General features: G+C 37.9%; 1 protein-coding gene across 2 annotated transcripts in view; it reads left to right on the top strand.

Moving 5' to 3' along the window:
- Window positions 1-2,655: 2,655 nt before the first annotated feature.
- Window positions 2,656-13,572, top strand: part of pkn2b (protein kinase N2b) — a 61,192-nt gene continuing 50,275 nt past the window's right edge. For both annotated transcript variants that reach the window (XM_039691589.2, XM_039691588.2), the window contains exon 1: window positions 2,656-3,077. In XM_039691589.2, the coding sequence (XP_039547523.2) occupies window positions 3,057-3,077 (21 nt within the window). In that variant the 5' untranslated portion in view covers window positions 2,656-3,056. The remainder of the gene's footprint in view (window positions 3,078-13,572) is intronic.

Genomic DNA, 13,572 nt, shown 5'->3' with positions numbered 1-13,572 from the left:
GCGACGAGAATACTTTTTGTGCGCAAAAACAAACAAAAATAACGAGTTTATTCGACTATTCCTTTTCTTCCTTGTAGGCCAGAAACGAGACTTCCTTAGATTTCCACGACGCATGCGCGAGAATTGCGATCTCCTTACACTACTGATCAGTTCAGTTCTCGCGCATGCGTCGTGGAAATCTAAGGAAGTCTCGTTTCTGTTTCTGTTTTTTTGCACAAAAAAGTATTCTCGTCGCTTGATAAACATGTAGTTGAGCCACGGTAGTCACTTGGGATATTTAAACATTTTCTTCATTGACTTTCTGGGCCGTCAAGAGGCAGTCCCTTAGGAGCCTATGTGGTAGTTATACAGCTCTCAAATTTAATCAGAAATATCTTCATTTGTGTTCCGAAGACGAACGAAGGTCTTACGGGGTTGGTAGAGCATGGGGGTGAGTAATTAATGACTTAATTTTCATTTTTGGGTGAACTAACCCTTTAAGGGATAGTTCAACAAAAAGAAAGCCCATACAATTTAAGTCAATGGTCACCAAAACCGGTTGGTTTCCAACGTTCGCATCTTCTTTTGTGTTCTGCAGAATTTCTTAGTTGCAAGATTAGGTTTACCATTTACCACACGATGGCGCAAAACACATGGGAATATCCAGATAGAAATATTAAGTCCCTACCAAAGATGTAAAACATAGGCTAATTCAAGACTAAACGTTTTGATGTCGTTAAAAAAATCGATGTCTTTTTTTTTTTTTTTTTGTCGTTGATGTATAAATATCATGACTTATTTCATAAATATTATGAATATTTGTTTGTGGATATTAATTTGTTAAAATATAATAAAATAGTATGCCACACTAATTAATAAGATTTAATAATTTCATTCTTCATTCATGATCATAATAATGCGAAGATTAATACAAATAAAACGAAGAAGACACATTTACTTGTAAATTAAAAAGACAAAACTAAACCAGTGTGTCTCATATTGTAGTTGTTATATTACAATTTACCACTAGATGGCGATATGATAATAGCGCAAGTGTTTTATTTAGACCTCTAATGGGAATGTTGTACCAGAAGTACTGCTATTCCCAACACTTAATACAGTATTCAATACAACTGTAATTAATAACTGTAACAACTGTAATTAATACAGTATACAACTGTAATTAATACAGTGTGTCAAACGACTACTGGGGATGACCAATATCATTTAATTTTTTAATGATACTAAATTCCATGGTTCTTCAATGTCCCCTTACTATCAGCTCTGTGTTGAATATTAACCCTGTTGTACTGTCTCTTTCAGGTTTGACACAAGTGAATCCCCTTCACAAATGACACATCAATTGCTTGCCTTCTAGTCATGACTCATTACTCAGTCATGACACAAAGCCAACCTGCTCCCATTGCAACATAGTTATATATATAAAAAAATAATCAATTGCTATTATTACCACAGAGACAGGTTTTACTGGTTTTCCCTTGTGAACGCACAGAACATTATGATTTTATGGTAATGTCCTCATCCCCGCACAGCTGTTAAAAGCTCCTTATAACAAATTTATTTTGTTTTAAGGCATTATGCTTTTAAGGTAATGATTCCTCATGCGGTAGGTAGGTACAACATGAGGTTTTTAGAAATCCATAGTACTGTCATTCTAAATGAGGAACTGGGATGCTATTGCCATTTCATGCTTTAGTCTGATGTCTAAACCCCTTTACTGAGCTTATTGGTGTAACCTAATATAAAAGCAACAGCAGATTATCATATGTGATAGAGAAACACATGGTCTAACACAGGAAGCCCAATTGTTACCACAGGAAGTTTCCAGCTCTTTAGCTCTTTGGAAGCTCAAGTCAGAAAGCCAATGGTGGTTACAGAGATTTCAAACAGGATATGACTCCTCATGGTAACCGAATTCAAACCAAAGATGTGGAAAAGAAGGCTGAACAGATTTATGAACAATGTACAGAGCTATTTTACAGAGCTAAAACATTAAATATTGTTGGGTTCATTAATATAGGCTAGAGGATAGGGAAAGCTAAAGAAATGTGAGAAGATGAATTCGCGAGCTTGCAGTCCTTACAATGGGTGTATTATATTCTTTGCTCTTATTTCACTATGCAGCTGTCAAACCAAATGATTTACATACTATATTTGTGCTTGGGATTGGTTAAAAACGGTTGTTTTGCCTTTTATAAAAGACATAAGAAATAGGATGATAAATAGGCTATCAATTCACATGTAAATGTAATACTTAAGCGTTATTTTTATTAAATGGGCTATATTAAATTATTCTAACAATATAATACAATGTAATATGTATTATATTATTATTAAGCACTACAAATATGTTGTGCTTGACTTAAATCCCTGTATATATAATAGATAAACAATAGCCTGTTAACTAAAACATATTTCTACATTTCTGACAGGTTAAAGCCTACAGAATACACATAGCCCCACCTAGTATCAGCCTTGTGTAAAAATGTAATTCCACAAATTTGGAATTTTGCCCCAGTAGGCTTGTGTGTTTTTGTAATTATCAAACATTAAAGCTCTGATGTAATCTGATACGACGCTCTAGTAAATATACAAGAATTATTTAAACTCTATATTTGGCAGTGTGCATGGGCACTCATGGGAAAATGCTTGCGAGTTTCTGATCACATGACTGGAAGTGTAGGATTTGACTCCAGCTGGGAGAGCAGGGGAGAGGAGCGTGTTCAACAATACACGCATTCAAAACACTCGCATGTCCACGTCGCTATTCGTGGATCTGTCACGGGAAACTATTTCATCGATTTCTTGTAACTTTTAAAGCTTTTACCTAATTGCGTTTTTCGTATATCAAACAAGGATATTTCGGCAGCGTCATGGGAATTGGGAAGTTTACCGGCTGCGCTATGGAATAGCTCAAGTCGTGGATCCGATGTGTTTTCTTCAGTATCAGGCAGAAATACGAGCTAACTTGGAGAGACGTGGAGAGGTTTAACTTCATACAGACATTCCTCCTTTTTGCTTGCTTTGAGTTTGATTCAAAGTTATTAAGAGGCAAGATGGCGGCCGATTCCGTGCAGGTGAGAGAATTATATTTTATTTACTAACCGCGCGCTTCAACATCAACACACTTGAAATCGGCGTCCATGTTTTGTGCGTCATCTTTTTTCTACTTTAACATTTCAACACCTATCTTAAGGTTTAGATAGTGACTTTTAACTGTGTCTGAAAGGGTTAAATGTGGCCTAGAAATATTGACACTGAGACCAACTGTTGCTTTAATCCCAGGCCATAGGCTAACTAGTTAAACTATCCGTTTGATTGCAAATACATACATTACTCCAGTGTCATTCAGAACAGCAGCTTACTGTTTTGTAGCCTACTTATTTGTGCTGGTTCGAACTTCGCATATGTAGCTTTAAATAAATGATGCTAATTTAACTTACTTTTTTCAACTGCATACAGTAACGTTATTTGCTGTGTGGACTGTTTGAAAAGCAAAGGCGTTTTCTTCGTGCATAATGTCTAAAATTGACTAATACAGTGCCATTTTGGTCCTTCAAATCCCATAAGAGGTGTTTTCAGGAATTAAAAATCATTTGGCTAAATAATTGAATTTGTGCACACAAAAATAAATCACTGTGGAGCAGAACATCTCTTTCGTTTCGTGTCTTTGTCGTGAGGGAAAAATCTGGAGTAAAATCTATTATTAGTAACATATCCTGAATGATTCCACCCTGGCAACTCCCTGAAATACTTCTGAATACAGTGAGGCAATGTCACTTGTTTGTTTGCCTGCTTTTTATGAAACGCGTTTCTAAAAATGATGGAAGTTACTTCTAGAAAATGTAGTGGTAAAATAAAACTGACTTCAAGAGCAGAACTGAACATTATGCAATGTTTGATTTTGTTGGGAATGAGGAAAATTAAAAAAACTGTCCTTTTCCGAATGGAAGGTCAGATGAAAATTAATATTTTGTATTATACAAAAAGTGTTTTAATCCAGATATGTCATCTAACCAAAGTTTGTGCCTGATATGGATTCTTCTTGTAAGGCATGTTTCATTGCATATAATGCCATGTTGTGCTGCTTTGGCTTGTTGACTAATTAGCTAGCCTAAACCCTTTACATTTATTCATTTAGTATGCGATTTATTATACAGCAGCTGCCATTGTAATGAGACATTGTTTAGATAGAATATATAGAAGATAGAATAAAATGCAAAAATGAATAACAGTTAAGTATTAGAAAGTGTAAATCAGGCACTTGCTAATTACCCAGGGGCAAAGGGGGTTTAGCAGACATGGGCTGCTGCTGTAAAAGGTTGTCATATAAAAATTAATTCTATGTCTGAGGATCACAACCTAGGTGGACAACCCGGTCAACAAGCTGCTGGAATCTTAGGGTCAAAACAATGCTACCTCAAATTCTGCTCCCAATAGTCCAGTCATTTCATGAAATGACAATCTTTTTTTTTATGACAGCCTTTTACAGCAGTCTATGGCTGATTTTTTTTTTTTGCCCCCTGTGTAAATATGATATTTAATATAATAATTTTATATTGATAAGTCATTTTGTTGATTTGAGAGGGAATAGTTTGATTGCTGTGTTTGGGTTGTCTCCATCTAATTGCAGTGAGACAAAACTGAACCCCAGCAGGTTAACTGATACTCTTAGTTTGAATGTTCAGAGGTACTCTGGTGGGTTGGTTTTGGCTGGAGTGTGGGACAGGTATCCTCTTTGGCATGGCCCTTATCTGGAGACAATTTACCTGAAGGAGAGAGAGAGGCATTAGCTCAGAAATACCACAGTCTTTGGCTGGGAAGTTTTTTGAAGAGCTGTGGGAAGAGGATGTTAGAAAATGCTATTAATTTATAATACACACACACACACACACACACACACACACACACACACACACACACACACACACACACACACACACACACACACACACACACACACATTTAGCCTATTTAAAATGTATTTCAGTATTGATTGATCAGCTTACCAGCCAACAAAAAACAAGCTGCACACTTTTTGACACTACAATGGTATTACATTTTTTTTTTTAAGCGGTTGGGCCATGTACGAAATGTCAGATAAATGTGTTTGGCCATGACATCTCATTGTTTTGTAGTACCTTTTGGTTTTGGTTTCAATCCGTTGTGCTCTGGCTGCATGCATTCGAGTAGTAGTCGACAATGTACTGCCCAATTGCAATCAATTGCAAACACATAGCCTAGCTTTAGGTAACAGTTTGCAGAATGCAAATGCTATAGGAAGTTACAATAAAGAAGTACATGAAATGGACTTCTGTTTTGATAAAGGTTAGAGCAATCAAGTTACAGGGTTTATGTTTGTTTTGTTTCATCTGACTATCAATTTATCAGTAAACTTAACATTATCTGACAGAATTTGTGGACTAGTTGTTTGTTTGTATCATATAGCTTTCAGTTGTTGATAATATTGCATCTCAACATTGATGGCAATTCATTTCTTACAGATTGCTTATAAAAAAATATAAATGTGGTGTGTGTAAAACTTGTATCTTAATTGCATCCATAATAAAGCTGTATATCATTTAGTTTATTTTTAAAGGGACAATGAGTACTTTTTTATGTATTTTATTATTTAAAATCAATATTTTTGTTCATAAATATGTCCTCAATGGTGTACAAATACCTCTGCCAATTATCTGACTTATCCTCCTAAACAAAGAATTTATTATCTTTATAGATGGGATGGGTAGGTCCATTGAGGCTTTCTTGTAGTTCCAACATCTTGAAAAACTATAATGGCAAAGAGGGTAAAAAGTACTAGGCCAACGCGTTTCCACAGCGCGTTTTAGTTCAGAGCCAGCTGAAAGCAGCAGAAACGGAGGAGAAGAGCAGTGAGGGGAAAGAAGTTTTACTTCTTTTCACTGGGATTCAGCTTCATATGATCAGCTGATGTGGGTTTTAACATTGCTAAGAAAATTCCCGCTCCTCCGTGAGAGATATAAGACCGGTGTGTCTCACAGGTGTCGCTCATCAGTAATCTTGCGCCGTGGCCCTCAGTCTCGTCCTGCTCGCCACAGTAAACCTAATGAATGGCGACTGTAGAACACAAAAGCCGGATCCTGGAAATTTTGTGCCATCTCGAAATCCCGGGTAAGACTCATCACAGAGACTCACTAGTAGCCTAGACTTGTTGTTTAACTACTGCGCTCTGTTGCCGGTAGGCGTGGCCTCCTTGGGCTGTGAAGCAAGTGCATTCTGGGAGTTTTTGTCTTTCATCCTCATGTCAAAAATACATTTTTCTGGCTTTTCTCAGTTTAGAAAGTTCCAAATTCAAAAATAATTTCTTCTACATAAATGACCCATTTTAAAAACACAGTCATCTTTCCAGTGGTGAAGTATCCCTTTAATATTTAATGTGCTTAAAATTGGAAATTTAACCACTAGTTGCAAACATGCATCTCATCCATCAATTAGCCATTTAAGAACTGTGTAGAATGGCCAAATATTTTTTTTGCTATTTAATAAAGTCCGTCTGTCCTTTAAGCCTCATTTTTACTTGGCAATTCTTCTGACATAACACCATATTCACTTTTATTCTAATCTAGTTCTAAAAAGCAAGGCCCATCCTGAGTGATCCGTGCTGGAGCACAAGGTCTTCCGACGTGTTTGCTATGAGTGAGAGTTAACTGCTGTGGTAAAGGTAATGGAGCAGACGCAGTGGTGGGTTAGAGGAGATTCTTTATTCTTTTCACTGCTGTTGGTCCCGGGGGTCATGGTAAAACCATAATAGGATGAGCTCCTTTGGGATAAAACTGAAATAATGATTCTCATTGGCTCTGAGCTCATTCATGGCTCTCCCTTCAGTGGGTGGTTGGAGTCTCAAAGAACTGGCCAGTCACTGATGATGTCATGGAGTTCCAGGAAAGTTCTGTGAAGGTCCTTCACATGTTGGATATCTTCTTTCTTCTGGTTTTTAACTTAGTTTTTAAATTTCTGTAAAGTTTACATAATCACAAAGTAAATCTGAACACATGGACACTAAAACCTTGTGATAGTGTAAAATAACAATATATGAAATGCATATTTATTTTTTTAAAATATCTTTTATAATATAAACAGTTTTTAATTGCTATTTTATTATTCTGTCTTTTCATTTGTTTATTATTTATACTTCATAATTTGTAGTTATGCACTAATATAACAATAATAGTAATAGACAGCAATATTAACCTGAACGCAATTCAAAATAATTAGTAGGTCAGGCAATAACACTTAATCAGTGAACCAAACTCTAAAGCAATTTTTATTTTGTATGTTTTTAAAAGAAGACTCTTGCTCACCAAGGGTGCAACATTTTAGATGGATTAAAATCATTGTAATTTTCTCATAGAGAGGAACTCTGAATGTCAAAGAGAGAGAATGAATCTTCTGTATAAGTTTCAGCCTTTCTCTCTGTTTCTCAACTCTGACCGCTCTGAGGAACAGCCGTTTCTGAGATTCTGCTTAGATAGGCCCATTTCTTACTGAATATGAAGTGTCTAGTTTAAAAGGTTAATAATTTACCCGATTATAATAAAACTACTAATGTACTGTACACTAAACACAAGCAATTTTACTACATGAGAAGAAAAGACTGACATTTGGACATTTGGAAGACAAAAAGACATTTGGAGCTTTTGGAACTGACAAAAGACATTTGGAGCTTGTTATTTGATATTTAAAACAAAGTATTTGTTAACTAATCATGCACACGGTGTGTGAAAAAGTGTTATTATGACCAAAGTGTTTTGACTTTTAAGGTCATAACTACAAGAAAGAAAAATCACAGAAAAAGTCTTTATTAATAGGTCATCTGCCTCTGCAATTGCAATAGAGTAAATATTGGTGTTTTTTTTTATTTTTTTTTACTGCCACTAGTGTTCATTTCAGCTGGAACCTGCAGTGTTTTATTTATTAATTTTTTAGGTTTGCAAAAATGTAAAGGTAAAAGGCACTTTTTTTCAAGGAAGCTGGATTGGAACTCTCCCTTTTACCATTGTCAGTGACATAAAATTTCTCACTTGTCTGAAATCTTGTACAGGTAAATGGTCTGAAGGTCTTTCTGCCTCAGTGTGTCACATGCCATGTGTCAACCTGCTGTTTGCTGTATGGGAGTTTGTTATACAATGTGGCCAATGTGTTCCCTGTGAGTGGATTTGTTCCTCAGCTAGGTTCTTCTTAGCCTGGTAATACCAAACTCTGCTACTTCGCTTTGCTAGGTAGACTGAGTCTGGCATGGCATAATTGAAAAGTGTTTTTTTCTCGCGGGGGGTGGGGGTGCTTGTCTAGAGTATAAAATCATTGGTTACCTGTAAGCCAATCACATAACGTTAGGTTATGACGTGTTATTCGCCAGCTCAGCCGCATCGAACTTCTGTAAACACATGCATGATGCAAAAGCAAAACCAATTGAGCAAAATACAGGAGTGAACATGACTGACTGAGTTTTGCTGCCTCCTTAACCTGATCCTCCATGATTGCAACCATGGGGGACACAATCACAACTACCACCTTGCTGGCCTTTGGCGATGGGTAATAGTTGATAAATTAAACTTTTCGGGAGAAGGAGAAGGGCCACATCATCACCTCCATTTCAAATTGTTTAACAAACGCTCCTCTTGTTCGGGCTTCAGTTTGCAAATGGTGGGAATATTCTCCACAACAGAGCGAATTGTATCCCGAGTCTCCATATCCGCGGCCGTTTTCAATTTCCCTAACCTAAAATACAATCTTAAACTCTGTGCTTAGTGTCTACTTCACTGCTCTCAACCTGCCCTCTGTTTGTTTTCAGGCCGGAGGGAAACTGAGAGACATTTCGATGTCTCAGACTGAGTACAGGAGCGAACTGAATAAGAGCGGAAGTACGAAGTCTGACGGAGTCAGGCTATGTTCTTTTCACAGGGAGTGGCTTTTGTTACTGGAGAAAAATCCAACTGATAGACATGGCCAATGTCCTTTTATTTATTTTTTCTTCCTTTCTTTTTTCATTTACATTTGTGTCGCAAAACTGTTTATTCTCCCGAAATCCGCACACACAGAGTGAGTGCATTACCGCTCGCACTCGGCCATCAGGTCTAACGCCACGCCGCACTCTATTGTGTTGGGAGTGCACGTCTCTAGATCAAGGGCCTGGCCCGAGGATAGTGTCGGGGTCGGGTCAAGTTTGGGCTCGGGTAGAGAATAAGCTCTAGTTCTCTCCTCCTAGGCTAAGGAACCGAGAGTCTCTGAGAGAGCCAGTCTTTTTGGTAGATAGAGAGATACGAGGAAAAGAAACAAGCATGCAAATGGAAATAATCCCAGCCGGAAAAATTATTGAGCTCATTTTTTAATTTTTTTTTTATTGTGCGATTAATTGATTTATTAACTATCGCGACAGGCCTAGTCATATTGGCTACATTTAAAACAATAATGAGAACATAATTATTTGCCTGGGACATGGCTTTTGAGACTTTTATTTTTGCTCTCAAAAAATCGTCCAATATCGGTTATCAGCTTTCAAAAATAAAGAATTATCAGTATTGACCAAAATATTCATATCGGTGCATCCCTAATGATTATACAGTTCACTGTGGCTCTCACATTATATGACAATGCAGGCAACTAGTATGGGTTTGTCGAGAATGCGGTTCTCAGCCCTACAAATTTGCAGGTGTCAATTCGGTTATAGAATGGGGTTGTTGCACGTAAAAAAACAAAATGCTGTATGAACGCTACCGTATTAAGCAAAGCTGCCATACTAGCCATTAGCATCTTCTCTAGAGTTTTGTTGTTAAACTTGACCTGGGATGAACACAAAGAGCGTAATTGACACAATCGATGTTAATGTGTCGTTCCAGCCTTAGTCATGAAGAGGCACTTGAAGATGATTCAAAAGGAGGTGAATTAAAAATACACTTGTTGTTATGAGGGCCAAAAGCCTTAGTGTGGCTGAAACATCCTCAATTTCTCAGATTTATGATATAAAGTTAGGTACATGACATATTTGGACACAGGCACAATTTCCATACTTCTGCCTTTGTATACCACCTGAATAAAATTAAACGAATTAAAGCTGAAAGTCTGCACTTCAAATTCATTAATTCAAGGCGTTGAACAAAAATAGCAAATTAACATTTTAGGAACTACAATTTTTTTACACACAGTCCCCCCATTTCCAGGGGCTCAAATGTAATTCTGGAACCCATGGACATCACCAAAGGCTGGATTTCCTGTTTTGTGATGTTTTGCCAGCCCTCAACTGCAGCTGTCTTCAGTTGTTGTTTGTTCGTGGGCCTTTAGTTTTGCCTTCAGCAAGTGACATGCATGCTCGATCGGGTTGAGATCAGGTGATTGGCTTGGCCATTGCAGAATATTTCCACTACTTTTCCTTATACGCCTGGGTTGCTTTTGCAGTATTTTTTGGATCATTGTCCATCTGTACCGTGAAACGCCATCCAATCAACTTTGCTGCATTCGGCTTAATCTGGGCAGACAGTATATTCATATACACTCCAGAATCCGGCTGTTTCTGTCTTCTATCCCATCATCAATAAACACCAGTGATCCAGTGCCACTGGAAGCCATGCATGCCCATACCATCACACTGCCCCCACCATGTTTTACGGATGACGTAGTATGCTTTGGATCATGAGCTGTTCCAAGCCGCCTTCAAACTTTTTTCTTCCCGTCATTTTGGTACAGGACGATCTTAGTTTCATCTGTCCAAAGAATGCTTTTCCAGAACTGGTCAGGCTTTTTAGATGTGTTTTTTTTTTTTTTTGCCAAACATCTAATCTGGCCTTTCTATTCTTGATGCTTATGATTTGCACCTTGTGGTGAACCCTCTGTATTTGCTCTCGTGAAGTCTTTTCTTGATTGTAGACTTTGACAATGACACGTGTTATCTACGCATTTTGAGCTATCTGCGTGCATGTCTACGCCATTAATGTCCGAGTGATTCCGCGTGTCTTTACACACCGTCAAATGCCCGCGTGAAATGAAGCAAAATGTAGATCTACATCTGTGGAGCGATCTCTTTTTTTCCTAGGATGGTAAGGGAACACTCATAAATGCCATTAACCCCAGTGACGGAACGGGGTTGAGGTAGGACATATATTTATAAATACAGTAATAACTTTAAGTCAACGGCGTTCATAAACACGCTGAAAAGCGATTATGCGTCTTGATAGCACGCCAAAAATGGAAATACGAATTGGTGTGTCATACACGCGGTACTTCATGAGATCAGTCTGCCCTCCTGGAGTCTCCTTCACTTGGCCGGATGTTGTGAATGGGTTTTTATTGACCATGGAGCAGATCTTGTGATCATCTACCACTGCTGTCTTCAGTGGATTCCAGGGGCCTCATTTATAACCATTGTGTACTCACAAAACAGGCCCTGAAAGAGCTACTTTCGACGCATAAATTGTGATTTATAAAAACAAATCTGATGGGGAAATTTGTATACCTGCACACAAACTCTGACCTCCATACGTACGAACGTTTTGGTTTGGTGACACTGATGGTGAGCTGGAGTTAAATGTCTTTTTGGTCACTTTAATAGCCTACAGAAGGATAATACAAATATAATTTCACTCACCAGGGGCCCGTTCTTCGTACGTCGCTAGCTCAGTTAGCTGGATTTGATTGTTGGCGATTTGCCATGATCTTGGATTGTTTGGTTCTTTGACGCTCATCCTGGACTTGCTGTCATAGCAACTGCTGATACGGGAAGTCCTTTAGCGCAGCGCGATAGTGTAGCTAGCCTAATTTCTGAGATTCATTTATTTTTCTCGTAAAACGACCACCGTGAGGGTGTCGTTTATACGTTATTATTTTGTTGGAAATGCACATTGATGTTCAATTCAATGTCAGGCTTTAACAACAGCACAAAATGTTTGCATTGCCCTAAAATTCTTTGCGAGAGGCTTCCTTTACACTATTGGAGATGCAGAGAACTTGATATGCTTTCTGTCGTGCCATTCACAAAGTTTACCTCGAGCTCTTAGTTTGTTTGTTTTTTGTTTTTTTTTTGCCATTTGCAAGCCATTTAAGACCCAAGATCATTTTTCCTCCTTTTTCCTGGTTGCTTTTATCAACAGACAATCATTTATTTAACAGTGCCTTTTTAAAAGAGACTAGTAGGCCTATAAGGCCTAGTAAAAATTACCATTAGGTAGAATATTTTTGTACTTCACTTTCACCATGTTCATTATAGTGTGGTGACTCTGACATTACAATGAACAAAGTAATTATGAAAATAAAATAATAATAAAAAAATATTAAAACATCTAACATGGCCACCACAAACGCATTTAATTTGTCTTTTACTTTTGCCAGCACTCTCTCCTGGCTTTTGCACACTTTGAGTTGTTCCCTGGCGTTTTAATTAAAGACTGAAATTCAGCATAACCTTCCATTAAAAGCTCTTGTTCTGCTTGGGAGAAAAAACTGGGCGTGTTCTTTGGCCAAACAGCCAATAGCAGCGTTGCTGATCACTGGTTCTGCTATCAATACATGTCCCCTTTTATACCAACGCGAGAACGCGCAGTTATCTCAGATAACTCAATCCAGCTATACTAATCATAAGCGGCAGGAGTGTTTGAAGAACCCAATTAGCCGGATCATGATTAGCTCAAAAATATTATCTTGGATGTCTCATTTGATCTCGGATGTTTTAAGCAACGTACGAAGAACGGGCCCTTAGCCTATCACTTCTTGAAGCAAATATTCATCCCTTCTTAAGCAATTTTGTGTGTTGCATGGTTGTTGGTGCCAGTCGGGCCAGTCTGAGTATTTCACAATCTGCTCAGTTACTGGGATTTTCACGCACAACCAATTCTAGGGTTTAAAAAAATGGTGTGAAAAGGGAAAAACATCCTTGTTGATGCTAGAGGTCAGAGAAGAATGGGCCGCCTGAGTCAAGCTGATAGAAGAGCAACTTTGACTGAAATAACCACTCGTTACACAACCCCTTGTACACGCTGTACTTGTACACCTTGAAGTACACGCACAATCTTGAGGTGGATGGGCTACAACAGCAGAAGACCCCCCCAGCAGGATAATGCACCATGTCACAAAGCTTGAATCATTTCAAATTGTTTTCTTGAACATGAGAATGAGTTCACTGTACTAAAATGGCCCCCACAGTCACCAGATCTCAACCAAATAGAGCATTTTTGGGATGTGGTGGTGGAACGGGAGCTTAGTGCCCTGGATGTGCATCCCACAAATCTCTATCAACTGCAAGATGCTATCCTATCAATATGGGCCAACATTTCTAAAGAATACTTTCAGCACTTTGTTGAATCAATGCCACATAGATTTAGGCCAGTTCTGAAGGCGAAAGGGGGTCAAACACCGTTATTAGTATGGTGTTCGTAATAATCCTTTAGGTGAGTGTATATATATGTGTGTGTGTGTGTTTTGATAAATCTAAAACATTTTGATCATTTATCAAAATTAGTTACAGCACTAGAAGAATCATGATGGAATGAGGAGTCAATTTTTCTACTACCCAGTACTGATACTAACATTATTTCTTCCAGATATGGT

Source organism: Pimephales promelas, chromosome 8, assembly GCF_988280905.1.
Source record: "Pimephales promelas chromosome 8, fPimPro1.hap1.1, whole genome shotgun sequence".
NCBI lineage: Eukaryota > Metazoa > Chordata > Actinopteri > Cypriniformes > Leuciscidae > Pimephales > Pimephales promelas.
The sequence above is the reverse complement of the archived record's forward strand: the minus strand, read 5'-3'. Positions and strand labels throughout refer to the sequence as shown.